This window comes from Charadrius vociferus, unplaced genomic scaffold (genome assembly GCF_000708025.1).
Source record: "Charadrius vociferus isolate BGI_N301 unplaced genomic scaffold, ASM70802v2 scaffold423, whole genome shotgun sequence".
In the NCBI taxonomy this organism is placed as follows: domain Eukaryota; kingdom Metazoa; phylum Chordata; class Aves; order Charadriiformes; family Charadriidae; genus Charadrius; species Charadrius vociferus.
Genome location: NW_009648149.1, coordinates 121,965 through 147,004, shown reverse-complemented (window position 1 = coordinate 147,004; position 25,040 = coordinate 121,965). Strand labels below are relative to the sequence as shown.

The 25,040-nt window shown below is 44.4% G+C and overlaps 1 protein-coding gene across 1 annotated transcript in view; it reads right to left on the bottom strand.

Moving 5' to 3' along the window:
• Positions 1–25,040, bottom strand: part of SLC44A5 (solute carrier family 44, member 5) — a 50,793-nt gene that overhangs the window by 21,593 nt on the left and 4,160 nt on the right. Inside the window, exons 2-8 of the mRNA XM_009883953.1 lie at positions 24,007–24,055; positions 15,717–15,790; positions 9,258–9,342; positions 5,721–5,805; positions 2,803–2,931; positions 1,950–2,010; positions 191–314 (exon numbers count right to left, since the gene is read on the bottom strand). Of these exons, the coding sequence (XP_009882255.1) occupies positions 191–314; positions 1,950–2,010; positions 2,803–2,931; positions 5,721–5,805; positions 9,258–9,342; positions 15,717–15,790; positions 24,007–24,055 (607 nt within the window). The remainder of the gene's footprint in view (positions 1–190; positions 315–1,949; positions 2,011–2,802; positions 2,932–5,720; positions 5,806–9,257; positions 9,343–15,716; positions 15,791–24,006; positions 24,056–25,040) is intronic.

Genomic DNA, 25,040 nt, shown 5'->3' with positions numbered 1-25,040 from the left:
CACCCCACAGTGCTGCTTTTCCGAGCCGGGACTTCTCCAGTGCCCAGGCACAGAGAGACCATTTACCAGCAAGTCTTGCCTGGGCACCCTCAGCCATTTGCTACAACAGATTCTGATCATTTTTAAATTCCTAAATTATTTCACAGTCTCAGGAGCCAGCAAATGAACACTGACGAAGGGTAACACCTACTTTGCAGCTTCCCTGAGATCAGTTACATTTCTTGTTTTCCCTCTTCCATCTCTGAACGTCGTCTGATTTGCCACGGTTAGCACACCATTCTTTGTGGAGAAGTCTGGGAAGCATCTCTTAAGAACTATTGAAAATACCAAAACAAAACATGCATATTACATTTCATGTCAAGCTCCACTTTTATCGTTTGTCTTTTGTAACACGTTTAAACCATTTCAGACTGACAGTCAATTGTTTTTCAACCGATTATCTAATGAGATGTTGACTTTGACAAATCTTGGAAGTGCCATTACATTCAAGATTATGATTTTTATGCTCTGGGGCTTTTTGTTCAAGCTCAGGCATGGTGGGATCATAGCCTGCAAACGGAGGTTATAGGTGCTACCGAGTAACAACAGCAGTATCTGCAGCAGTTTAAGAATTTGTAACAAATGCGGAACTTACTCTCTGTCAGTATCTGGGCAGCTTACAAAAACTGCAGCATCTCAAAAGTGTAATTTCATGCTAATAACCAAACCAGCCCCCAGGGACAGACTCAATACAACTGGTCACGGGCGGTATTAGCACCCAAACCAACACAAAACAGCAAATCTCAGTTCCTGGTGTGCCAGACGAGCTGCAGTACAAGCCACTATCACTAGATTTTCTTGGAGAGGAAACAATGGAAAAAAGACAGAAACTATTGGTTAGAGAGAGGGAGGAGGAGATTATAAAAGAGAGAAAAGGAGAGATGTTTACATACTCATTAATGTTGCCCTGCTCTTTGCTGCAAAAGGTCCTGGTTTTCATTCCAATGGGGAGAGCAGGTCAGTCCTCCTACACAGCTGCACTGCAACTTTATATAACAATTCTGTGCTTTCCTTATCAGGTTCCAACAAATACCGACGCCAGGATTCAATATTCAGTGTAGAATATCTATCCCACCAATTGTTCTGAGGCAATAATTATGTAACACATCTCTTTTCCTCCCTCTGTAATCTTTGCCCCTTGCTGTACTCCAAAAGAAAATAATCGCTTCTTTGCTAATTATTTTCTGTCTTTTGCGTCAGTACATCAGTTTTCACATAAATTCTTAATATTTTTTTAAAATTTAATTTGTATTATCTCTTTTATGATAACCTGTCCCTGGTTTACATGATGTCTATTTTAAAGCATGGAAAAATAAATAGCAATTTCTTATTTCCATGAGCTTCTGGGTCAGCGACAGGTACTCTTGGTATTACACTTCTGCAGCCGAGATGAGCTCTGAGACCTGTGGTTATCTACTCAGAAATACTGCTGACCATAGCGACAAAAACGTTTTTTGGTCCCTTAATTCCACTGTACGCCCTGCATAGCCAGCACTGCAACTGAAAAGTGAGCTGCACTGTAGCTGGGCTCAAGTATCACCTGAACTTCAACAGCTGCCCATAGGATCCTTCCCACATTCCTGGTGCTCTCTTGATAGCAATGGGGTTGCTCGCTCGCGTGTTTTGGAAAGCACAATCTGAGCTGTAAAGCTCTTGTTACCCGTGATGATTCAGGAGCAAGAAAGAGCTCAGCTTGACCCGATCACATGCTGAATGTTCACGGATGGCAGCTAAAAAAATAATAATAAATCTTTACACTTTCAAACTGTTTAAAATTGAATGGACATCACCATCAGGTAACAGCCAGCTCCTAGTGACCTTGCCACAAAACACTTTTCAAGACTGGAGTTGTGCTTTAACGTGAATGCTTATAATCTGCTAAGATGTGTGTAAGAAGTAGAACCACTCACAAGGCCTGCTTGGAATGATCATCGAAGGACAATCTTCATCACGTAGGACTTGAGCAACAGACTAAAAAGGGGAAAAACAGGCATGCTGAACACATAGCAGAATAACTACGTGGTTTTCATTTCTCACCCAGTCTGAGAAAATGCCCCAAACTGGGATTTGTAGCCGCCTCCCCGAACTCGACTGGTGGAGCTGCAAGATACATTCATGATATAAGTGAGAATCCAAACTGTCATTGTGATTTGGGAAAAAAAAGACTATTCTTCTTTCCTTTTCTAGTGACAAAAAAAAAGAAAAGCCCTGTTCACTTTGGATCAGCCAAAGCCAGAAGTGACTGGGCAATTGTTCCTTGCCTTCCCTTCGCCTTTTCTCTTAAACAGTAAGTATTTAACACAATTAAAATAGCTGAATTGCAAGGTGTTTTAAAGGTGGGAGAAATAACACTATATATTCGAGTGCAAAACCAGTTACATGAAGGATAGATTAATTTCCTAGCTAAAGTACTAAGTAGCTATAGATGACTCAGGAGCCTTAAGACCTGATTTGCGATACTCTGCTCTACTGCTGTGGAGTACCGAAGTGCTAAACGACACTGCTTGCCATGGTACTGCAACTACATGGGTAGCTGCAGATGTTCTTTTAAGCAAAAAGTAATCATTTAAAGAGTGGGGGGTTTGGTGTGCATACAAGACCTTCACCCCTGATGTAATCACTGCCAAACCATGCATATGGGGCGACTCCTTATATGATGAAATCAGAGTAATTCAACGCTTTGATAAAGCTCAGTAAAATCACACATATTATATATTGCTTGAAGAAAAAAATGTAGTCTACCACCTACTGATACATACACACCTTGCGAGGATTGTTAAAACCAGGTTTGCAGAACTGCTTGAAGTAATTCCACTGATCTGGTTTGTATCTGTAGGAAGCCTGAACATCAATGTAGGTTGCAAACCTGTCTGGGCACTTTGAGACACAAAGCTGCAAGAAAAGGAAAAAAATTAGTAAAGACACACTGAGGGTAGAGAAGGATAACGAAAGTCAGCGCAATTAAGAAGCAAGAAAAAGGCCACCTATAGAAGTGCACTGTTTTACGGAATCACCTTCAGTAATGTTTACTGCAGTATTTAGATAGGGACATACGTTTTCCTTTTGATTCCCTAGATGAATACTTAAAGAAATCTTTGATGAATACACTTTCAAAGTCTCTCCTCACAGCTGGCACATCAACACACCCTCTGTATCTTCTTATGTTCTACACATTCTGGTAGATATGCAGAGCTTTCAGTCTGCTGAAAAAAAAATGGGGTTTTTTTGAACACCAGGAAAAAATCTGCCAGGTCCTCCTCTACCTCCACCAGCAGCAGTGTACGTGAGAAGGCGGTGCAGGAGCTACTTGCACAGGATACACATACTTTCTTTCTATTACATTTATAAGGAGAACTTTATTTAAAAAAAGCCTCATGCAGCTAAAATTGTTCCACCCTTCTACACAATCTCTTCAGGCAAACACATCTCCACAGATATTGTACATGTCAGGTCAGGTGTAAATCACTCAAAGGTGACCTTTTCCTACTGACTAATGATGAATCTCCCCCAGTTACAAAGCAAGAAGGGTGCAGATGCCGGGAATGAAATTCATACCACTTGAGGTACAGGCACTATAAACCGGATTCATGTGAGAAATCAAGCGAGGACGGGGGTTGATGAAGTTATGATTTAGATTTACGTGTTGGAGAAGCAGCTGCCCCCAATACACAGACCCTGACGGCTCTGCTGTCACTGGAATCATGCAAGTTCTGACCCCTCAGTGCTCCTAAATACCGCGAGGTAGTTTGAAGTCCATCTGTTTAGCAAGTTCCAGCCTTTTCTGGAAGGCTGTTCTCTGTTTCCAGAGCTGTGCTACCCAAACACCCTTTGCAAAGCCCCGCTGTCCAAGCACCAGAGAGACATCACGCACAACACTGTATTTCACCTCCAGGGCGTTCCACCATTTATGGTTATGATTCACCGACAGGAATTTGGGGAAAAGATCTTGTACTAATCCTTAGAACAGGGCAGGTGCTGCAAGGGGATCTCTCTGGAGGAGCTCTACAGCCCTGTGGACACCCGCCAGCCAGGGAAGAAGGAGAGAGGGGTTTGTCCTTGCTGGGACAGCAGGTGACTAACAAGAATGTGCTTTACTATAACCTCAGTTTCCCATCTGTGAAACCAGCAATGGAACGTGCTGTCTGTGCATCCAGTGAACCATAGTAACAGTTCACAAACCCACAGTCTCGCTCAAGAACTGAAGCTCTTCCCACACCAGTTCTTGGGTTGTTTTTTTCTCCTGCTATTCGATACGAAAGGGACAGGAATGAGAGACCCCGTCTGCAGTTCAAAAGAGGAATTCTCAAACAAAGGTTTCTTCAGCATTTTCACAAAAGACCGGAGAATGAACCATCTGCAGTAGCAAACAGCATTCAAGAACATCCTCAGTTTTGGAGATGTATGTCTGAAAAGAAACAAAATAACTACTCTGCTGCCCCAACTCTCCTCCAACAAGTATTTCACCTTACTTGATTCATGACCACTGCCACCGTGACCACAGCACCCCTCAGACCCCACACAACCACCTCAGCATTCCTCAACAGGCTGAACCGTTCCTGTAACAGTGTCTAAAGACCGCAGGGTGACAGTGCCGGTGTCTGCGTCTGGACAGATGGGGATTTCTGAAGCAAATCTGCTGCTGATAGAGAAAGTTTCCATTCTGATGGCAACTGCTCAGTGTTAAGAGGGTTCGTACTGTTCCTCACTGGAGATTTCCATCTGTGTGAAATAGTCCATACAGTCACACTAACTGACAGCCCAGAGACCTATCAAGGGTTGGGACCAGGAGTAAGGGCCAGCTGGGACGGGAGACATTTTAAAATGATAGGCAAATAAATAGACAATTAACATTTGTGATCCATAAATTGGTTACCATATACCAAGCCCCATTCAAATTAATACTGGGCCTCACTGAATGTAGTCAGGTGGCTGAGACCGTACACTGCCACCTGCCGCGTAATTACACGGTGCAATTACTTCGGCAGCAAGGCTGGATGAGAGCAGTCCTGCACCTCATTCCTCAGACCTACCCCAGGCCGTAAGTCATTGCCTCGAACGATGACTGACACAACTGCTTGCACAATTGTTCAACAAACGAGGTCAGTACAATGGTCTCATGTGAAAACGATCAGGAGGATCATTTTAACCCACACCAGTTCAGTGGGTGGGTTTATTTCACAACTTCACGAGAAGCTGCAGCACAGCCGAGGGAGTACAAACTGTGGCATTAGCAAGAATGAGTTTTCAAGATCTTCACTTTTGGAAGCACCATAGGCTCTAACCATGCCCAGACACTCCTGTCACTGGGGACACGCACATTTTCCTGAACGTGTCTGGTTTGGAAAACCGTAGATGTCAATCAACATTATTTTCTGCATGCACTGATTACTACTGGACAGCTGTCTGTGATGAATTCATAAGTACCAAATTCCTGTATCCAGCTAAACAGACTTTTTTTGGTCAATTCTTATCCAAAATACAAAATACATGTGCATTTTTATTTATTTTTTCTGACCATCACAGGCTACAGAGACCATGTGCCACACGTCATCAATAAAACAAACATATTATATTTTGAAGGATATGAACAGCAACTTTTAAATCCAAACAAATTTATGTCTAGTTCCTAAGCACCATGACTAAGAGGCAGGGAAAATATTTTACCTCTGCGTTTCACTCACCTGTGTTGTAGGGCACTGTAGGTTTATTAACACTACGGGGCTGGCACATTTCAGAATGTTAAAGTAAAACAAAATGGTCTTGTTCCTAAGGAAGTGGATATAAGATAATTAGTGTTATAAATATGGCTGCTTATACATCCTACCATTCAAAAATTCATAGCATACATTGAGATTTAAATGCCATTATTGTGAATGGTCATAGTGTAAATGCAAGACAAAAAAACCAAAACCCAAGCAGGCCCTGAGCGTTCTGTGCCAAGACATCTCTGAAGCCAGCAGTATTTGTTCTAAAGATTAATTTTGAGAAGTTTTTTTCCACAGGAAGGTTTTAAGCTGAAACAACCCGAGGCACTGTTACATGTGCTGTAGCCTCTGTGAAGCGAGGTCTGGACATTGCCCCTGCAAAAACACCGCGGTCCCTTTGCTTACCCTGAACACACACACTGTGTACGTGGTGCACGCAAAATTGCCGTCCACAAACGCCACACTGTAAAAGCTGCCTATTTTTTGTTGATCAGAAGGTGGCACCAAAATCAATCAAAAGCTTTTTATGGTTGGAAATGAAAGCAGCTGTCCAGGAAGCAGAATGATAATAGTATCTGATAATAATGCCGATAAACCTCCTTTTATGTAAATAAGGGACAGTCTGAGGGGTTTGCGCCCCAGAATCCACACACTGGACACCTTCTGGAACTCAGCACCGTGAGGCTGCTGTCACCTCAATCTGGACTTGTTGAAAAGTGATTACCCCAAGATCTCTGGATTGAAACACCTGGGGTTTGAAGACAGAGAAATATGCTGTGAACCTTTGCCACATCAGAGAATTCTGAGACCGCTCTAATGCCGATGGCATGGCAGTAGCCCTGCCCCTTTTACACCAGACTTGAAGTCGGCAAGCTGTGCCGGGACCACAGCGTCCCTGCAAGCAACACCGGTGGGTGTGAGGTGCAGGAGAACGCAGTAAGGGGTGCCCGAGCCGTGGCAATGTGGCAGAGGGAGCGGGACTGCAGTATTAATTAACGACGACGTGTCTTTGGGCCCACCAGGCCGCCCCTCTTCTACCTGCTGATTCGGCACGAGTCCTGCTCCCACACCTCCCCATCGCTTCCCCCGTCCGGGACATGCCCTCCCGTCTTCCACCAGCTGCGGAATATGGCGATGCCTTCAACGCCAGGGCAAAGCATCACAGCACATTCGGGCTCCCTTTACAACAGGGATTACCTCAGCTGCCCGACATTTTACGTGGTTAAATGGTTTTCACTGAGGTATGTTCTACTGCGCACTGTTTAACAGCACATGCATCCTGGCAAACACAATTCACGCCCATTAGTTTATATTTCTTCAAATCAATAAATAAAATTTTGGACTGAAATGTCATAGTTCTTCAATAGTTTCTTGACAGTATTTATAATCTGTGAGCTGCTCAAAGCCATTAATGAAATCCTTTTTTTTCTTATGTCTTAGCCCCCTTGCTGATATTGACAGCAGAAAGGGAAGTTTAAACATATATATAGGACAAGAAAACAGCCACCGAGGACCAGGTCTGTATTCTCTATAATGAAATTGTGTTGTATTCCGTGGTTACGCTGTGGTCTGTAGAAGGCAAAACAAGTTTAGAGATTACATGGAGATTAACGGATTAACAGACACAAAGAGGCCTAAGAGAGACAGACTCCCGTGACAACTCAAGGTAGAATTAATTTGACTGCATAGAATTCTTTGGAGCTCAAACGGGTTTTTGCATGAGCTGTGAGTGTTGGCTTGGTCTTGAGCTTCTCTCTTCTACTCCTCAGTGAGATTTCTGGGAATGCTCGTTCCACGCACGAGACTCAAAACACAGAGACTGCGATCACTTTCCAAGGAAAAAGTCTCAGACTTCGGCAGCTTTGGAAAATCATTGTCCTGGGTTAGCCTTTTACACTGCCCGCTTTGAGGGCACATGAGAAATCTGGCAACGGTGCCAACGGACGCCAATGGTGCCAATGGAGGCCTGAGTGGCACATCCCACTCCTCCGGTTTTAGGGACCAGAGGGCCTTGCTCCGAGGGGCCCCCCGGCCTGCTGCCATAAGCACTCTTGCTTCTCCCGTAAGTTCTATTATGCGTATTCGGGTTTACATTTTTATAAGAAACTCCTCAATGTAGCAAGTAAGTGCCAAAACGCAGTCTCGGTAGCTGTGTTATTCTCCAGCAATGATATAGACAAAGGGACATTTGTGAATACAAACTGGAGCTCACACTGTAAGCTATAACTAAAGGGAAGACTGCAGCAACAAAGAGAAGGCGGGACCGGGAGTGGATGCCAAGAACCAGAGAGAAGCATCTGGCTACACACCACACAGCACATGGACGCTGTGTCCCACAGACCAGAGAGGGGACAGGGACAAACGGGGTGCGAGGAGGGAGCGGGCAGCGAGGGCAACACGCACGACACTACAACCCCTTCTCCTAGTTACTCCTCTTCGGGAGGCTGGACTCTCCAACAACTGCTGTGAAGAATCTTAGTTGGAGGGTGGAACAGTCGTCTTACACTATCTGCTGTTTCCTCTGTAAAAAGCCCTGAGAGGATATAAAGAGAGGACATAACATCCGAGCTCTGCTGCTGTCCCACTCCCTGTCTCCCGCTCCTCCCCTTCTGAACTGCCCTTCGGACAGTGGCCTCCTCAGTTTTTTCCCCGAAAACTAAATGGGAAAAGAAAGAAGCAGCGAAGAGGTGTTATCAAACACCAGCTTCTGTTTCACTTGCCGCACAGCACCCAGCCTCTTGACAGCGACTCGGGCACATCGGGTGCCAAAGCTTACTTTTTAAAAGAGAGAAGGCAAGGGAAGAAGCAAAACTATTTTTTAAATTCTGTGTCATAAACTGCTCAGATTTTCTGCGAAAACATTGATGCAACATCTTTCTTTCCTGAGCAGCTATTTTCATGTAGAAGTACTCTGTTGATATCAACTAATTAGCTTAACTCTCACAAGTCAAAATTTGAAAAGACTGGGGAGCTGAGACAAGTAGAGCTCTTTGGCCGGTATCCCCGAGGAAGGCACGGGTACAGCTGCTCTCCCAGACCGCTCAGTCTCCTCTCTACCGGCACGGGATAAGCACCAGAAAAAAAAAAAAAGAGCTTTTCCTTATGCTCTTTTCTGTTATTCGGTGCATGCTGAGAAAAATTGAGAATCAAGCTACAATGTTTTAGGACTACTCTTATCCCAAGGTGGACAGAAAAATTCTCAATGGGTTATTAACTATCCAAACTTTGGCGGTCACTTTCTATGCAATTAGTGATGAAATCTGTAAGTTATACTGATACTTTACAAAACATATTCTCTGAATGATGAAAACAACAGCATTATAGTAATAATTTGGATCTAGATTTGCACTGAGCAACTAATCTACTCCTGAACTTTAGTTGGAATAAATACAGTAAGAGTGTTGCTGTCTATTCCACCTCCCACAAGAACCTCTAGCAGACAGAGATTTGAAACCTCACGTGATATTCATAGCGCAGGAGTAATAAAGTTACATGAAAGGATTTCGTACTCACTCATTGGGGGTATCTTTCTGACCACAGAACTGCCCATAGCTGTCGGTTGGATAAATCACTTTCCTGGGGTCGCCGTGCACCCAAGCTGCAAATATACACAGATCTTTTAACATTTTAGCCAAGTATACACAGTTAATAGTTGAAACTGTCTAGCATAAAAATTTATCACCTCTAAGGTACCGCTTTAATCTTTGTTGATCACCACTGAAGAGTACTGATTTGTAGATTTCCTAACGAAAAACTAGAATATAAAGCAAACCAAACTGAACTAATATATGGATGAATCAGTAAGAAAGCAAACCAATTCACTTTTACCTTCAGGGCACATATATCTGGGTTGTATCCAAAGTATGATGTAATGGTTTCAAAACTAATGGCTATTAAAAGAAGAAAGGAGAGGAGCTAACTATATGGACAAATTTGAGCATCCACAGACAACCACAATGGCATTGAAATTACAGGGATTACCTGGGTGTGTGACAGAACCACACAGGGCGCGACTGAAATGAACTCTCACTTTGCAAATGAAAACACTTCCTGACCTCTCACCTGGCGACTGCCCCATTTTTCAGTTATTAGGTCTGTATTAATGCTAGCGTGAACCATAGCACTGCATGGGAAGAGAGGTTTGTACTGAACTCTTACACTCCTTTTCTCTGCTTCGAAGCAGCATTTCTTCTCCAAGCCATTTCCACCTGCACCATTATCTCCCTCTGATGGTCGAGTACACACCAGCTATCACCATTAGTATTGTCATTTCTAAGCTGTAGCATCCAGACCTGACCGAGCTTCCTTCATGACTAGCCAATGACTAGCCTGTGAACTTTCTGACTTCCAACTCCTGATTTGACTCTAAATAATGGAAATCTCATTTATTTTTAAGTATCATCTGAAAGTAAGATATAATGCCAGAACATAATTCCCTATCGCTACCCTGAGCTGACACCCTAAAATCAGGTTGCTAGAGAACTATTAGAAAAGACCATTGATCTCCTAAACATTTCCTTGTGCTCATATTATGTGGAAGAGATTGCAGGTATTACAGAGATTTTAGTCCCAACCTTCCCCCTCGCGCACCATATACTGAATGTCAGGAGCCCACTTAGCACATGCTTTAGCCTTTGATCCATGCAAACCACCTTGAACTTGCCTCTCTGTAATTACCCATTTTCTCTCAACTTTGTGACATTGTATTTAGTCATTTGTGAAACTGCCATTTTCCTCAAGGTCACTTTGGTAAGAATAACAACGTTTAACGATAATGATATGTGCAGTAGAGACAGAACCTACACAGGATCTCCGAGCACAGACTGCAAATTTATTGAAATGTTCAGGATAGATGCACAACGCATCTTCAATGACTTCCGAATAGCCACAGAAAATCTGTAATGCTACCTTTCACCTGGAATGGGTTTAGGTTACCAAAGTGAATCTGCTAGTTCATTTTAACCTATATTTGTTTTCCTGTGTTCCGGAGTTTGCAAATTAACCTGCTGCTTGGTATCAAAGACTTTCTGAACACCCAGATTAACCGCACTGCACATTAACTCTGCTGTTCTGATGCTCAGAGAAAGCTGAAGTGCTTCACCAGTGTTAAACCCTGTTTACGTTTTAATTTGTTAGCCCCCACTTATTTATTTCAGTAGCTTAATAGGAACACTTAGGAGACACCAGCTCTCTCTTGGGAATTCCTACAGTTATCTGATAACTCATCTGATAACTCACGTACACGATGTGAGAAAGCAGACAGCTCCCTGGCCACTGTGATATCTGTAGGTTATGCCACCAACACCTCCTTCTATCATGACTCTGCCAAGAAGGAGTTTTTCTTTCTACTTTGCTATGACTGTGCTTTTCACACACACAAAACCCTGGTCCCAAACGGGCCGAGCTCCTGTACGGACCCGAAAGACCTCTCAGCCTTACTCGTGCGATGCCAGATGACTCCTGTGCAGCAGTGTTTCCCCAGCCCCAACATTAGTTTGGCACATTATTAAAGGGACTCATTTTTTGCAATTGACTGTATTTTTTCTTTAACACCAGCAAAACTGGAAGCAGTAGAGATAAGCCCCACTGGGCCAGATTCAAGGTATTGACGAGAATTTTGTAGCAAGACTTACACCTGCTTCATATAGATAATTTGGAAGCAGTCACGACTGCCAGCAATATCCCTTTCCTAAGCAGCGTATTAAACCTGGAATTATTTTTCACGCCTCAGACAAACTTGGGAGAAAGGAGATAAACAGTGCAACATATTTTTTGCTCTCTCAGACTTATTCAGGACCTTTCCGTAAGAAGGGTCCCGGGGACCAGCCTTACTTCCCTCGGCCCATTTGGGTGGACCAATGCAGCCAACAGAACAAAACCTGCCTCATCAGATGGGCAGCGCAGTGCATTCTCTGCGCATTCTTTCCAGTTCTAACACAAAGTCTGCTGGAATATTTCAAAAGGCTCCCTTGGTTTCACTGGGTTTGTATCAGTCCTTGGTCCCAAATTTAATCACTTATCTTTCGCAGTGTGCTTCCCAATTATGAGTGGAAATTAGCAGTATAAACAATGGAACGCCCTGCTCACTTCTGAATGGAATTTCTGTTCAGACTGTACCTGCTTTGCCATTACCGAGTTGTCTAAAACTACTCCTGCTTGGCAGCAGTTGTCCTGTGTGCCTAAGGCTTCAGTCATGTTTTTAATAAAACAGAATTTAAAAGAATCTGCTTTTAAAAAACAGATTTAGCACACTTCATGAAATTCCACCACTGGGATCAGCTGCTGGGTGGATGGAGGAAGAAACCTCTCAGCTAAAATCCAAAGCGAAATAAAAATAATTGGGTCTGATTTACAATATATACATTTACTAATGAACTTAACCTCTGACATCTTCTTTGCAAGCTTAGAGCAATAACAGTGGGAGAATCCATGTGATAAATACGCAACTTTTCTGGCTTAGTCGGTGCAGAATGAGTACGTAATTCAGCGGCCCTCACTGGGTGACAGTTACCGTAAGAACCACCTGATGGAGCAGCACGTGTTTTGCATGTTGTACTGCACTACTGGCGACTCACTATCGACCACTACATGAAAAGGAATCCAGTCACATAAAATTCTTACTCCAGCATGCTCTGATACTCTTAAGGCTGCGGTGCGAGTGCTGGCACAAACATCTGGGCTAAAAAAGAAAATTACAGAACATCTGAACCGTATTACACAGTTGGCTCAGCCCTCGGAGCAGCAACGTGATACCCTGTGACACCGGGACAGCGTTTTCAGGAGCCCTGCAGTTGTGTCGGTCCTTCTACTGATGTGGAGCCAACACACACGGACAGTGTCAAGAACAGCTAATGGCTGTCACTAAACGTCTGTCAGACGCACTCCTTTTTTCCTGTGCTCTATGGGCTGTGTCGGTGGTGGCAAAGGCTGGAAAGTTCCCTGTCACGGAGAAAACGCGCTGAGAACAGTGGCATACCCGGTACTTAAAAACAAACCGCAAGTCTGTTTATACTATCTGTCTCATTCCTTCCACCGTGCATTTCTGAAAGGACAGCCTTTCATACCATTGTTTGGCTTCCCTTAAAGCTGTATTTTTAATGTTTTACTGTATGGAGAAACTGACCCACCAAATTGCTCTTATGGCTTTTTAACATAAGCAATTTACTAATGTATTGGAAGAGGTAATAGAACATGATACAGGATTTGTAAATCCATGTTGATAACACCAGTATTGTATAAGCATCCCTTGGAGCAATACAAGAGTTACTACTCTGAATTAACCTGCCCTTTGCAACCTGAGTCTCTTTTCCAAGAAAACTTACTTGCTGCCTTTTATGTGCATTTTTCTGAATTAAAATAATCTTAAATTAAGAGGCTAAACATTTTTAAAGTATCACCCGGATAAGCCCAGTGTCTCTGAAATAAACACGAAGAGTTAAGTCAGTTCGATAGGACGGAAAATGACATGGAATGTTAAATTAGCACAATTACTTCATCTGTAAAGAAAAGAATGATAAAATAAATCATAGAAGGGAGTTGTGTGACTATTTCTGCTCCAAATAGTTCCACAAGTCAAATCAACTCTAGCGTCAATTTGGAATTAAGCAAAGTGGGAACAATTCAATTAGGCCATGAGGGCAAGAAGATGTTTCATTTCATAGCAAAGGAAAGGGCCCACAGGACCCAAGTAGTAGCCAGAACTGTGACGAGAGAGTACATGCATGATTTTGCACACAGAGGATCCAGCAGTGGCTACAAAACAAAGAGAACCTGGACCTGTCTCCACACAGATGCCACTGATGTTAACTTAAGCATTACAACCACAGACACTGAACTTGGGGAAAAAATTGTCAAAAAACGGCATTTCCAGTCAGTCTGAAGCTGACTGCACGATCACGCCGTGCAGCACAGGCAGGGACCCTCTTCTCTCACCCAGTCCCAGTGAGAATCCTACAGCTGCTATAATCCCAAGCAGCGCGGCACAAAATTAGATGAGATATTAGGAAGAAATTGTTGGCTGTGCGGGTGGTGATCCCCTGGGGCAGGTTGCCCCGAGAAGCTGTGGCTGCCCCATCCCTGGAGGTGTTCAAGGCCAGGTTGGACGGGGCTTGGAGCAACCTGGGCTGGGGGGAGGTGTCCCCATGGCAGGGGGGTGCGACTACATGGTCTTTAAGGTCCCTTCCAACTCTAACCATTCTGTGATTCTATGAAAATCAAGCACAGCTTGAACAGCTTCTGAATTCACTTTTTGCTCTGCTCACCTTTCATACATTCATAGATCTCAAGTTATCTCTCATTTTTGGGAAAGAGAGGCTCAAAGAGACTAGATTAAAAAAAAAAAAATCAAGAGTTTTGAAAAGAAATTATTTCTTCCACCTGCAGGCACCACCAGCCATGGGTTACCCTGGTGCGGGCTTTGCACTGCCTTGCAAAGGTCCCCCACGCCTCTCTCACTTGCTGGTACATACCATTTGCTTCCTCGCTTCTCCTCTTCCTGAAGACATACAGGTTCATGACGGGGCAGTGCGTGAAGATGAATAAGGGAAAGAAAAAAAATACAGAGAATTCCCAGTGCTTGAGAGAGAGAATAGACCTTTCAGAGTGTGTTCGGTGCTCAGCTCCCACCAGCAAGGTGCGAGGAAATGTGGGACAAGGCCTGCAAGACAAGACCCCAAGTGCTGCCACAAACCCTGGGAGGACAAAGAGGCGGACTGATGAGTCACACTGAGATAAGATGTTAAAAAGAGGAGCAGAAGGGGACGTAACAAAGTTGTACAATGAAGGCTGATTGCTGTTAAAGTGCCTTAAAGTTAAAGGTACTTAAGGTGCCTTTTGTTTGTCACTAACCAATCAGGGGTTAGCGAACAGGCGATGTTTAGCTGAAAGAACCGATCTGTTTCAAACAGGCAGCTAATGAAAACATAGATAAACTTGTGGTTGTGTCCAATAAATCGACATCTTGCTTGCATCAAGCCGCGTCCCGTCTCTCAGTCGCGGCAAGGGAAGGGCTCAGCAGAGGCTGGAGGACGTCGCGCTACCGCACGGTTCAGTGGGAGGCGGGACTGCTCCCGCAGGCAGCTCCTGGAATCGCCCGGGTTAAAGCGACCTTGCCCACAGTCATTCAGGCCACAGAGGGCAGCCTTTGGCAGAATGGCAGGGGTTGGAAGGGACCTCTGGAGGTCACCTTGCTCAAACTCCTGCTCGGGCCGCGTCACCTAGGAAGGGCTGCCCAGGTCCACATCCAGACAGCTTCTGAGCATCCCCAAGGATGGAGACAGCACCACCTCTCCTCTGCCCTGAACAGAAAATGGTATTACAGAATTACAAAGAAAACTAGTGGCTTTTCTTGTGTGTAAGTCAGGGCCAAACGAATCTTTTACAAGCAAATGGAAAGAGCTCAGACAGATGCAAATACACAGTACTACACTTCTACAGCACCGCTTGTCTCTTCACACAGACCTTCATACAATTCTCTCACACAAACAAAATAAAATGGCTATTAGTAATGAATATCCTGATATGCAAACAACTCTGGATGCCAGGATAAATGAAGGAATTTCTGTTACTTCTCCTGTTTACTGCTCAGGTAGATTCTTTCAGTAACATTTTACAGAACAAAAAGCCTCTTAAAAACAAAGCATTTATCTCTTAACTTTTGCTGGCAGATTCATGACAAATGAAAGTGAATTTTTCCACCGCAGTTACTTTACAATAGCAAAATTATAAAACCACGTCATTTTTACTTGAACACACTTAATTTTGAGTTTTTCATCAGTAAACACATGTTTTTTAACTCCTCCCTAATTGCAATAGACACTGAATGTTAATTAGTTACTTGCTTCTGGGCAAGGCTTTGCTTGTTGATTGGAAAACTTTACACAGACATAAGCAAAAGCGACATCTCAGTTAAAAATTCTAACAAAGCTGCCCCCCAGGGTACGAGAAAGCAGTACCATACCTGTGTTTACTTACCCACAATCCCTAACGCAATGTAACCCAGGATGACGACTATGAAGATCACACAGCAGACAGTGTCTGTACAGTGCCTGGGGACAGAGAGAAACACTGCTTAAAAATCAGGTGTCTGACAGCACCCTTTGAAAACAGGAGTGGCACAGCGTATTTCAACTTCTGAGTAAGTTCTGCATCTGCACTTAGTGGAAGTCTTACTCACAAAATCATGTCTGAGGGGAAAGGCGCTGCTTTTGCAGCAAGACCAGCAAATAAACGTGTATGCCTTTTGCATTGCAGACAGCAATAAAAACATAGCAAGGAACAGGTTCAAATATTCTTAAAACAACATTGGATCCATGCGATCATTTATGGTATAATCTCCTACAAGACATCTGCCTCAGTGTGTCCCTAAAGCCAGTATCAAATATTGCAAACAATGTGATGAAAGAAAGACTCAGCACAACTTACATGTATTATAAATAGGTTACGAATGGAAGAACAGCAGCGTGAAATGAAAAAAAAGCCTAAATGCAACTACCCCCGATCTCTGCACAAAATTCTGACTCAGCTGCTTGACCTCATTTAATGCAACCAAAATACGCTCTAGAGAGGGCAAAAAAGCCCCAACACGCTGTGGAGAGCCATACCTTCTTTTACAGACAAGCAATCAAAGAACAGCACTCGCCAGCCTGAGCCAGTGAGGAAACTGAGTATTCAGTTGAATTATTGTCTCCTACTTACGGGTCTGCACACTGAGTCCATGCAGGCAGAGAAGCACAGATGCAGACCACCTCACTAATTTGTCTGCAGTGTCTGCCCTTAACCAGAGCCATTCCAGGAGCATCGTTACCATGCAGCACGCCGCTCCGGAGCGGGCAGCAGAAGGTCGCAGGCGCTGGTGGAGACCATCAGCCCCATGGGTCCGGCTGGGGCTGGTAGTTCTCTCCTCCGCAAGCCAACTGCACGAGCCCTTGTTTCCAAAGACCCATGGAAGCAAAACAGTTACCATCTCCACAGGTCTTTGCAGCTAATGGTCTCGCCAGGATTTAATTACCAAAGGTGTGAATTACTCGTACAAGGGCTGCTGCCCAGAGCCCCCTTATCTGAAGGGTTCCAGTTGCCACCTCCTGCTCAACTGACAGCGTTGAGGTGAAGAGGTTGTATGAAGGTGACCATCCCGCGTGGGCAGGGTGGTGTGGCAGAGCCCACGGTGCTGCGCCGGGCTGTCCCCAGCCACAGGAACGCACTGCAGCTGTTCTGACCCAACTCAGCCCTGTTCCGCCTTCGGTGACAGAGGACCGCACAGCACGCACCGCGGCAAAGCCAACGCGTGCTTCAAGTTAAAGGACTACCTCCACAAAACCAGCGATGGTCACCTCTGTTCGCCAGTCCACACAAGGAGCTGAGGGGATGCAAGCTGAGTCCCGCCAGTAAAAGAAATCACTGAATCCAAATCCAGCTGACACACCACCGTTTCTAGGATCTACCATTCCTTCCGTTTTCCAAACTATGTTTCCTCTTACAGAGAACTGTTATTCTTCCGCATAAAGGAGATAAAGAGGACAGATCTTTTAAACAGTTGGAGAACTTGAAAAGTTTTTCCAGGTGCGAAAAAGGAATGAAAAGTCCTGTACGCTTCTCTAGAGGGACACAATGCTAACATCTCACTGAAACAAATTTTTAGTGAGGCCAAGGTGGCACAGGATTCAAGGTCAGTATGACAGTAATCTAAGGAAGGAAAATTGCTTAAAGCAGAAGTGATGCTAAAATAACACTGCCTATTTTCCCAGCCTGCGTTCAGAAGCAGCTCTGACACTGCTCAAGCTTGGCTCTCACCCCATCAGAGCTGCTTTTTAGAGGTACAATATTTAATTCAAGACGTCTCAGGAGAAATATGGCACCATAAATACTTTAATTACAACTCTGATAGTCTCAAAAACCTCTTCCAGTCCAATTGTCACAGGTCTCATTTTACGATACCTAAATGCAATTAAAGGTTACACCCAATTGTGCTCAAGCTTCCTTTTGAAGTTTTGCAGAGCCACCAGGAACACGCACCCATGAACTCTTCACCAGAATGCAGGAATTTCTGTTCCCTGTAATACACAAGCTTCTGCACGGTACCTAGTAAAACTCACTGTTGCCAAGGATTGCTGTTATATAAACACTTAAAAAATATATAAGAAGTACATAAATCCTCTTTTGGGTGGCTTCAGAAAATTTTGAAACAGTTCATACACACTAATTGTCATTCTTACAAAATAATTGCTTATTTTACTAGGCAATACTACTACCTGGCTCTATTTAACATCATTGTGAGCTCAACTAGCGCACTTTCAGTGAGACCATAATATTACCTCATAAATACAAGTCTCCACAGGAGAGGAAAAAAATTGTAAAACATCATAAATGAATAGATTAAAATGACTCTGTAAAGATACAAGGTTATACTGTGAAGATTCTGGGAGTTTCCAAAGTTGCATGAACTGGAACGATGGGAATTGGCTCTTCACAAACAGGAGATATTGGAAGCCCACGCTTATTACTGAAACCTAATCAGAAATTACCCAGCCATGCTTTGGCTGAAAACAGATTTGATGTGAATTTTTTCAAAATAAGAAGGTGATCTGTTACAGCAAATCTACTTTTTCAGTTTGTTTCAGGCTGATGAGGCAGAGCAAAAGCACTCAGAAGACTGAACTGTTGAACTGAACCCTAAAGAAGAGGTATTAATGGAAATATGATGATGAGAATATGAACTGAGAACACTGCTTATCATACAGGCTCTATAGCACTATCATACTTTAATACAATAATTATGTGTAAACATTCAAAGATAATGAGAAAAAGCACTTTACATTTCTTACGGTACAGATGACGAAAACATTAAAAATGCTTTTGCTAATAGCCAGTATTGGAAATTTTGATGTTTTTTAGTACTTTTTAGATAACCAAGTTCCCCAATCTGAACCAAGACACAGTGTGTCTGTGTATGTGAACACAGGAGTTTCCATAGAGATAAACTGATGAATCTGATGGTTTTATCAGCATTTTCAGGCAACGTAATAAAAGACCTTCATTTGGTTAAGTGCACAGTTGAGGCTCCCCCATCGCATTTTACTGCTCACTGCTGTCATTCAGCTTAATGTGCGGAGCGCGCTTTGCTCTCCGCCGGCTCGCAGGACCACGCTGCTGCCGTGGCTGCTCCTGCTGCGCTACACGTCGCAGCGCACGCAAACAACGCTTCGGGCATGTGTAATGGCATCCTGGAAATAAACAAATGCAAAGATAAAATCATCTGCATGGGGTATTAGTGCATAAAAGCCATTTATTCACTGACCGTTCATGCACTTAGTTGTTAATGACTGACTAGAACCTCTCTCTGTTTGGCAGTTTCACGCCCAATCTGTCACGAGTGCAATTCGGCTCAAGATGCTGCACGAGCAAGAAACCACAACGTTTATTAGTTAACCAGCACTAGCAGTGTATTAGCACCTACAAATGGTCTCAAGCCCGGCACTGCGCAAGTGCAGAGACAAATGAGGCTCAAGAAGTTCCCAGTGTGAGTTCCAGGTTCCTGCTTCCAACTCTGCTGGCGCATGAAGGTCACCACTTCTGTTCTCATGGTGACCACTTCTGTCCCCACTTCTGAGATCCTCCTCCCTGCCGGACGAACAGCTTGTGTTTGAGGCTGCCCTAAACCCCGATGTGTCGAGGTGGTGTTATACTGCGCCATACAATGCCACGAACAGCTCTGGGCACCCCCTTCTTCACTGGGGATGAACTGAGATGCAAGATCTGCTCTTCAGATGGGTGTTTCTACCAGCACAGGGACATGGAAGGCATCGTCCTGCACAGCTGGATAAATGAGCAAGGTGCCCATAAACGAAATGTTTGCAGAGAAAGTTCCTTTCAAAAGCCATAAATTGCAACTTCTACTGTGGAGCCCAAAACTGCACAGAAAAAGATACGTAGACAAGTTTTCACCACAAGCTGTTTTCCATCAACTTAAATTCTGCATTTTCGTAATGAGTACAACTGATCTGCACTGACCTACACAATTTTACTAAGTTGGTATGTCTTAGTTATAGGCACCATGCTTAAGGAAGTATTGTCTAGTTCCGGAAAACTCAAAACTCAGTATCTGCAAATGAGCAACATCTGTAGACACTGTATGCCCCAAACCAGAAGCACAAAACAAGAACTCAAAGAAAAACGTAAGCTTCTGCACTCATATTAGCAAGTGCACAGCAGATTGTGTTAATATAGACAACAACATGTAACAAAACATATATGGGCCAATAAAATACCAGTAGCAAGAAAAATAATTTTGTATTCTACCAACATTTATCTATGGTAGACTCTTAGTGTGGTCTAAGTAACATCTCTAGCAGGCTATTTGATTTAAAAAGCACAAAGGATAATTTAAATGTCAAAGATGTTTATTATTTCACCATCAACCACAGTATCAAGTGATCTGCCATGTAGACATCTATGAGTGACACATTTTTATCTGTGAGAAGGTAAAGTTCATATTGCTAGTTAAGGTTGGGTAATTTTATTAGGATTTTCCAAACTCTTGAAGAAGACAGCTAAATGGTTATGGAAATTTACTGAAACTCAATTTGCATGAGAACCCATTAACAAAATTTTCTAATCACAGAGGAAAAGGTGATCTCTGTCTTAACAAGAACACTGGATTTCTCTAGAAAAACGTTGAACAATTAATAGTCCAGGAGGTGTCAGGAGATCTTACAACTTAACAAGAAAAAAAAAATCTGTGTGTCCAAACAGCAAGAGGAATATGAGAGAAATCCAAGAAACTACAGAGAGGAGGGAGAAAACAACAAGGGGCAAGGGAGGGAGTTAAGACAAACTCTGCGAAATTGGAGGTAAGTCAGAAGGGTGATCTAATAATTTGATTTTGCAAAAGCAGTTTAGAAAAATATGCCACAATTGTACTGACTGTATACATTCCCTTACCAGAATGTAGAGAAAATGTAAATGGAGGAAGACAGTTCGTTTTATACCCAAAGCAGCATAACTGGTAATAACATAATAATTAAGAAAAAGGAGAAGGTTGTTCTCCCACCTGTATGAAGGTACCTTATCCACAAACATATTTAAGATATGGTGAAGCTGGTGGCAAAAATGCTTCTTTACTCTTTAAGAAGTACAACACATTCCATCTGAATTCCTTCTGAATCCTTCCCTCACCTGCCCTCCCCACAGCGCTGCCCTTTCGCCTGCCATGGTCTGGAGCACCGAGACCCTCAGCAGAGCCGCCCCGCACCGGACAGACCCGCCTCAGGTCCAGCACCACAGACCGTTTCAATGCCAACAGGACAGACGGACGGGCAGACGGACAGCTGTAGGGTTGTGACACTAGACTAGCGCTCACCCATTCGGACCCTGAGAGATGCCCAGCTTGCTCAGTTCCCAGAGGTGAGCCTCTGCAGGCAGGGAAAGACGTCCGGGAGGAAATTTCTGCCTTTGAGGAATCAGAGACAGCTTCGACTTAAAGTAGGACGTGCCAGACTGTGTCTCACATGAATTCAGCTGAAGCGATTGCCACATCTGGCGCGAGGCAGGTACACGTCTCCGACTCAGGCGGACCGGGAGCACCAGCAGTTTCTGTTTTCCTCCAGAGCACCGTCTGCCAAACCCATCGTGGCACCATCCTGGGCTGAACAGTTGCAGAGCTGCTGCTCCAACCTGTGAGTACTCACCTCGTGGGTACCACATCCAAAACCTTACAAGTATTTTCTGACAGTGATGTACATAGATGAGCACTTAATAACGTCCCTAAACTATTACTTAAATTCATTCCTGTACACAGTGCATACGCAGTCTCACTGGCAGTATCATAAAGATACTTCTCAAATTAGGATCAACTCCCTAAACAAACATTCCCATTTATTTCTAAAATTATCAGCTTTCAGAAAGGAAAAGACGAAAAACATCTTGCGTAGAGGAGAACAGTATGTGTGTCTAAGTGAGAGTACCGCAAGGCTCCAGTGTTCTTCTCTGCCATAAATTTTCTGCTGAGAAAGATAAAATTGATAAGTAACTTGTGGTTCTCCAATTTATTCTTTTCAAAATGGACAGCAAATGCTAGTTTAGAACTTATTCTCTGTGTTACACTTGCATCTGGAAATACACTGACAAATCGCCCGTGATCCCTTGGATGCTTTCTGACCAATTTCACTCTGCTCATAACTCCTGAGCCTTGGAAGAGGTAAGAGGTAACCGACAGGCTGTCCTCTGCAGCACTGACTGGGAAGTGACGTGAAGTCAGGCCAGGTTGTGCTGGCAGGAGGCTCTGTAATAAAGTATGGTACTTTTAGGTTAGATAAGATCCACTTTTTCGACACTTATTTCCACTGTACACTAACGTTCCTATGGAGAATAGAGGCAGACTGCCCTGAACGGTGCAGAACAAGAACGGAAAAACCCAAACAGAGTGCAGCACGTAGTCAGGCCAATGGAAGACATTGGTAACTTCATTTTGGATTTTCATGGGTTGGTTGGCTCAGAGTCAATCAACGCAACAGCTGCATTTTAATCCTTTTCAATGAAGAGATGTTTGCATGGAATATACCCAACTCCACACACAATGAAATCAAGAGCACGACAAATTATTTTATCAGCAGAAGGCAACGAGAGGCGTTTCCCCATCCACACCATACACAGAGTTAGGGCAGTTATGGCAAAGCATACAAACAGCTCCGTCCCCACCCACACATTCATTACGAGCACTCGTTTGGACAAAAATGCACGCTTTCGGATTCCTAGTATCTCTTCTCCTACAAAAGAGTGGGAAGCCCCAAAGTAAGAAACAAATTCAGGGAAGATGCCCATTTTGCTCCTGTTGAACTCTGTGGAATATCTTCTGAGAAGGCATTTTTTTCATAGGAACTAAATAGTCTTTATTTGCTTGAAAGACTGTGGTTTCTGAACCATTTAATCTCAGTAATCGGAAAAAGGAAAACCCCAGTTCATTCACTGTCTTTAAAAAAATTTAATAATAAACTACTTCAAGGGGCTGCCCATGGCGTGCTGCACGGTGCCGCAGTGATGACCCCAGAAAGTCAGGCAACCCACCAGGGTGTCCTGCAGAAGCAGCAGGTCGAATCTAAACCCAAGTGCCCCTCACTGCGAAGTACGCTCAGTGAGCACCGACGCAGCCACTGCTGCCTTAGGGTCTACGGTACAACGAAGGGGTTGCCCTTAATGGTCAGGAAATTGATCTTTTTTGTATTGTTTCCAACAACACCATCTCCCCAAAGCATTACAAAATGCAGTGGACACACGTGGTATAGTGGTGTTGCGCTGTACTCATAGAATCATAGAATTGCTGAGGTTGGAAGGGACCTTTAAGATCATCAAGTCCAAACATCAACCTACCCTGACAAAACCACCTCTAAACCACGTCCCTAAGTACCCCATCTACTCATTTGGTTGTGTTTTCTGCCTCTGCTGTGGAATGCACAATTCGGATAGCACATACATACACCTGGAATTGCAGAAGCTGTCGCAGCAACTGCACAGATGTAACGGTGAGCCACAGCGCAAAACTAGTTTTTACTAACTGTATCACGCGGTGACAGTGAGAACACGAGAACTCCTCCTGGCATACCGGTCTCAGCACTCCTCACACGCACCAGGGAAAGGCACAGTAGCAGATCACTCTAAAACACCATTAAACTGCAATATTTTAGGATCCAGCTCCACAGGCGGTAGTGTCACTCACTTCAAAGACCCGCTTCACGCACGGAACAACCGTTCACTGGGGTAAGGGGGTCCCGGGGCCGGGCCACCACAGCCGCAGCCACACGGCACCGTCCAGCCACAGCACAAACGCAACGCTGCGCGCCCAGGCCATGCTCCGGAGAGAACTACAGAGACCCCATGATGAGGCGACTATGGCAGCAGGAAAAGCGGCTGAGAACTGCAGAAGAGCGTGCCAGGGCTCCCGTCCCACACGGAAAGAAGACAGACTGCATCCCACGGCCGTGGCACCCCAGGACACAACAGCACCCCAAATGGTCCCACTACACCAGCACGGGGCAGGACAGCGCGTACCGGACAGTATGGGGCACGCAGAATCGGCATTCAAACTGAAAGAACTTAAGAGCACACAGTGAAATGTTCCCCAGTAATCATACATCCTCGAGAGTGGTACGGGTTGTCTTCTGGATTTCAAAGAATTGCAGAATCAAATTCACAAATTTTGTTAATAATTTTTTTTTAACCCCAGTTCACTGCAAAACCCAAAGAATTACATAGAATGAGTAAAGATATTTACCTGTTATGAATAGGTCCTCTGAACTTTGGGTCAAATTTCCTTGGTTCACCTGCATTTAAAATAAAACAGCATAAAAATATGTCCTTATTTAAAATAAAATCTATAGAGAGGGGGTGTTAACAGCAGTCTTTGAAGAATGTCTTCCATATATTCTGATTTATCAGTTCTGTTAAAATAACTTCAGGCAAAATCAGTAATTCTCTGATACCATTACCTCGTTTTTGTAGACGAGATCAGAACTTTTTTCTTCTGGCTTAAACACTTTGAGGGCCTCACATTTACCACGCGATAAATTACCTTTAACGTGCATCCCACCACCACACCTGTGCACAGTGCCCACCGAAAGCTGCTGGAACCGCAGAGCCACGGGGTCTGTCCCAGTCACACGAAGCGTGTTTGGCAGCGGGTGAGCGACCTCCCTCCCCGGAGCGACAGGCTGAGCCCCTCGGGGTTTTCTCTAACCGAACGGTCTGGAGTCACTGTAGTTAATGCCATACCCGCAGCCCTGCGGACCCACTCATGCTTCCACTGCCCTGGTCGCTTTTCGCACTGGGCTCATCAGACGGCAAAGCACAGCCTGGGACTGCTGAAACCGAGTGCCGACCTTGCGCCATGCTGCCCCGCACGGCGCTGTGCCTGCACCAGCTTCTCCAGCGCAGACGGGGCACGGCGCTGCACGGCCAGCAGAAGCGCATGTGTTTCGGGTACCTCCTCTAACTCTTAGGCGGATGCACCCACCGCACGTCCCAGCGCAGAGGGCAGCGCAGGTTTCGTTGAAGCAGGTTTTGCATACATCCCTGAACACGGCTGTGGCTGTACACAAACCTCAGAATGACAGAAGGTCAAGTCAGGTCCCTCCGAGAAACAGGCACCGACATCTGCCCAGAGTCTACAGACAGAAGGAGTCAAACGTGGTACGCGTTTCCTGCACGGCTGTCCCGGCCAGCATGGTTCCACTCGATCCACCCCATGCGTGGGCAAACTACATTAAGAAACTGCCAAAAGCTAACCCACCAATCTGTGCTCAATTGTGG